The sequence below is a fragment of the Gavialis gangeticus genome, unplaced genomic scaffold (genome assembly GCF_001723915.1).
Source record: "Gavialis gangeticus isolate Ggan-Ray unplaced genomic scaffold, GavGan_comp1, whole genome shotgun sequence".
Lineage (NCBI taxonomy): Eukaryota > Metazoa > Chordata > Crocodylia > Gavialidae > Gavialis > Gavialis gangeticus.
This window is the reverse complement of record NW_017729024.1, coordinates 61013505-61017590: the sequence shown is the minus strand read 5'-3', so window position 1 is coordinate 61017590 and position 4086 is coordinate 61013505. Positions and strand designations below refer to the sequence as shown.

The 4086-nt window shown below is 41.2% G+C and overlaps 1 protein-coding gene across 2 annotated transcripts in view; it reads left to right on the top strand.

Annotated features, from left to right (window-relative positions):
* The window catches only part of GAK (cyclin G associated kinase), a 207220-nt gene that overhangs the window by 74164 nt on the left and 128970 nt on the right, over positions 1-4086 (top strand). For both annotated transcript variants that reach the window (XM_019517146.1, XM_019517145.1), the window contains exons 8-9: positions 3107-3242; positions 3891-4003. In XM_019517146.1, coding sequence (XP_019372691.1) covers positions 3107-3242; positions 3891-4003 — 249 coding nt within the window. The remainder of the gene's footprint in view (positions 1-3106; positions 3243-3890; positions 4004-4086) is intronic.

The window sequence follows — 4086 nt, the reverse complement described above, 5'->3', positions numbered from 1 at the left end:
TGGACTTTAGCCACCCGGGCTCCAAGCATCCCATGCCCCTCACCTGTTCCACCCCAACAGACTTACCTGCCTGGGGGGAAAGGAGGGGGTTGTGTGCATGGGGGGAGGGGGGTTGTGCACATGTGCTAAGTCCTGACTCTTCTTTCCCCACCCCCCAGTAATATTTTCTCCCTCCACTTATGCAAGAGGGTGAGGGGGGAGTGAAGTGAATTGAGGGTTAAGAATATACCACAATGCCTTACCTGCTTCTCTTTAGCTTGATTGTCCTCTGGTCCAACTGGCTGTTTAGTGGATGGGGTGAAGAGTGGTCTCAAAAGTAAATATATGCTGAACAATTGAAGTTTATCTAAAACCAACTTCTAGGAGTCTATCTGGAAGTTTGCCTGCAGCTAATGCAGTCAGAGTTGTGATGCTGTAAGCACTCTGAGAGGAAAAAGCTCTTCTGCCCTAGGTTCAATATCTTGCATGGGCACTGCATGACATCATGGCCACAGTGGAACTCCAGTTCTAATGTGACATGACATTTCAGATTTCTGCATGTTACATTCTCCTTTATGATGCTTCTTCCCCTTTGTAGGTCAGCATGATGTAGCTGATCTATGAAGGATGGAAATTTAAACACGGGCTTTATCAGAACTGCTCTTGAATCCTAATTGAAACGGAGGCCGGCCTGCCTGGCAGCACTCAAGAGTTGATTAGAATTAAAGAAGTAAATGTAAAGGAGTCACTGTGTCCATATGCTCTGCATTCAAGTAGGATTTAATTCAGTTTGGCTTAATACATTTACAAAATCAGGTCACTGTAATTCTAAAACAAACATTCTGCGCAAGAATTTAATGCAGACTAATTTGCTTTAAAAGCTACACTAGATTAATTTTCCCTAATGTATATGATGAGACTTGGATACCTGCCAAAATTTGTTACCATTATCAGACTTCTTCACAGCAACATGACTGCAACAGTCCTAAGCAATACCTTGGAAATAGACCCGTTCACTTTCAGAACTGGAGTAAATGTGTGATTGCACCAACAGTGTTTTCCATCTATACCAGAGCTATTGTAACTCTCATTGCTTATAAACTTCTGGAGTCAGCATTCAGTATCACATGGATGGGAATCTCTTTAATACCAACTAGTTATGTTCCAAAACCAAGATAACCAACACCTCCCATTACTAATCTTCAGTATGCTGACACTTGTCATATGTACCCACTTAGTTGAAGAGTTCAGTGTCATTTTTGATTGCTTTGTTGAAGTGTATGAAATGGTTCAACTCACTGTCAACTTCATGAAAACTAAGGTTCTTTACCAATCTATTCCAAACCAACTAGCTGTTCCTCCACACGCTAAAGTTAGAGGGCAATTTTTGGAGAACATTGAGCATTTTCCCTACCTGGGTAACTACTTTACTTTTTCCAAGAAGTAATAGATGATAATATTCAACACTAGATAAAATTTGCTGGGACTGCTTTTTGGTGTCTTCAAAACAGTGTCTTTAATCATAACATCTACCATTATTGTAATAATGTAAATCCTTGTATAGCTGAAGCTTTGCGGTGAAGAAATTCAGCCACTAGGAAACTCTAAAATTTTAAAACTTGAAGGTTTTAATTGGGAGGAAAAGTTCTAGCAAACCTTAAATTGAAAAAGCAGTCATAGCACAATAAGAAAATAGGGCTGGCAGGGACCTCACAAGGTACAGGTTTCTCTCAATTTTATGTAGGTTCTTTATATGTGAATTCACTCTTATGCAATGAGCATATTTAGACCCATAATTTGTTATGTGTGAGGTAAATCCACTCTGTGGGGGGAGGGGAAAGGGCCATGGCCCCACTCCAGCCCTGGCTGCCTGCAGCTGCTGGGCTGCACCGTGCTCTGCCTGTCCTCGCTCACCTCTGCTCCTGGGCCGCGCCATGCCCTGGTGCAGGCAGCTGGTGTCAGCTGCTCCTGGAGCTGCTTCAGCAGGGGCATTTTGTGTGCATCCAACCTGGTCTTGAAAATTTATCCGGGGTGGAGATTCTCTAAGTAGCCTTTTCCAAATGCTTTGTCAGAAATTTCCTCCTAATCTCCAATCTAAACTTCATTTCCTGCAGCTTAAACCCATTTTCCCTAGTCCTGCCCCTTGTTGACACAGGTGTGTGTCTCTCTCTCTCTCTCTAATCACCCTTCAGGTATTTAAAGACTTAGTAAATTCCCCCTGGCCATTCCTCAGTAAGCTCAAGAAGAAACTCTTGTTCTTTCAGCCTGTCCTTGTAAATCATGCTTCCCAGGCTTCCAGTCACTTTTTTTTTTTTGTTCTTTTGTGCTGGACGTCCCAATCTGTCCACATTCTCCTTGAAGTGTGGGGCCTAACACTGGATACAGTCCGTCAGGTGAGGCCTCAGCACTGCTGAGGCTAAGTGGACGAATCACTTCCCTTAATTTGAAAATGACATTCTTGTTAGTACAGCCCAGTGTACGGTTAGCTTTTATTGCAAGAGCATACCCATTGTAACACAAGTCCTTCACTGTGATACTGTAGCGTAGCCAGTTGTTTCCTGTTTGTATTTGTGCATGTGCATATAATTATTCTGTCCCACGTGTAGGACTTTGCACTTGTCCTTGAATTTCATTTAGTTTATTGCAGACAGTTTCTCCAGTGTATCCAGGTCATTCTGGATCCTAGCCTTGCCCTCCATAGTGTTTGCAAGTCCACCCAGCTTGGTGTCATCTACTCTATCACATCCAAATCATCAATGACAATGTTAAACAATACTGGACCCAGGGTAGACTCTTAGGGAACCCCACTTTATACCTCACAACATGTATGCTGCTAAAATCTCTTAAACACTTTTTGTTTGTATGCTAGCTCGGCTGGTTGCTGATAAGCTTCCATCTTATAGAGAACCTGGAAAATTTAAATATTTTACAAAACAGGGAGTTATGCATCTTTTATATCTAAAGCCCTGAAGTTATTTGTAAAGTTCCAAGATAAAGCAATGTACAGTTGAACGAAGTCATTTTAGCTTTGTAACAACTCTGCCTATCATCTAATCAGCTTCATGTTTAAAATTCAGCTAAGTCTTCAGTGCCTGAATGAACCATTTTTTGTTTTCTTGCTGTGTAGGCCTTGGGCTGTATCCTGTACTTGTTGTGCTTTAGGCAACATCCATTTGAAGATGCAGCCAAGCTTCGCATAGTCAATGGGAAATACTCCATTCCTCAGACTGATACTCGATACACTGTGTTCCATGAACTCATTTGTAAGTCTTTACATTTTTTTTAACTTCATTTTGAATGGTTTTGTGGGCACTTGTTCAGAAAACTGTTAGGCATCTAGAAATAAAGCAGTAAGGACTTCCCTGTTGAATGCAGGTGGGCTTCATACATCATATGGTTGTGTTTGAAAATTTTTTAACTATTTGAATTGTTTTCATCTGAGTCTAAAACTTGGTGGTGGTGGGTTTTTTGTTTTAGGAATTGGCTGTTGGAATCTTGGAGAAGAGGAGCTTCCAGTGCCATCAATGAATATGATTTAAGATGTGGATGAATTGACTAGAAACACTTAATGCTTTCATTCATTCAAGTTTCTTAAATAGACTTTTAAACCTTTTGTTTAAAATTTCAATATGTGATTAATTCACTGCAAGTAATGGTCACAATTCTGATGATCCTTTATTTAGATCAAAGGACCTTATTGTCTTGTTTTCCTCTTTTTTTAAATTCTTGTGTACAATGGAGAAATTAGTTTCTTGGGAGAATGACAGTTGGGCATAGACTGGATTTCCCCACAGGTTCCCTGTGTAATAGATCATGCTGAACTTAAGACCTCTATGGTACAGGTCTTGGCAGCTAATACAACATACCTTTTTGGTGCTTAGAATGTCTAAATTGTTGCTGTTGTTGTGTAGGTTCAGCTTTGAAGGTAAATCCAGAGGAGAGGTTGTCAATCACTGAGCTGGTGAATCAATTGCAAGAAATAGCAGCTGCTAGGAATGTAAATCCAAAATCTCCAATTACAGAGGTAAGGGGGTACCATTGGGAGATGGACACTTTTTTCCCCCCCCCCCCCCCCCCTCCGCCGTCGGAGGTGGCAACAGAAGGTCA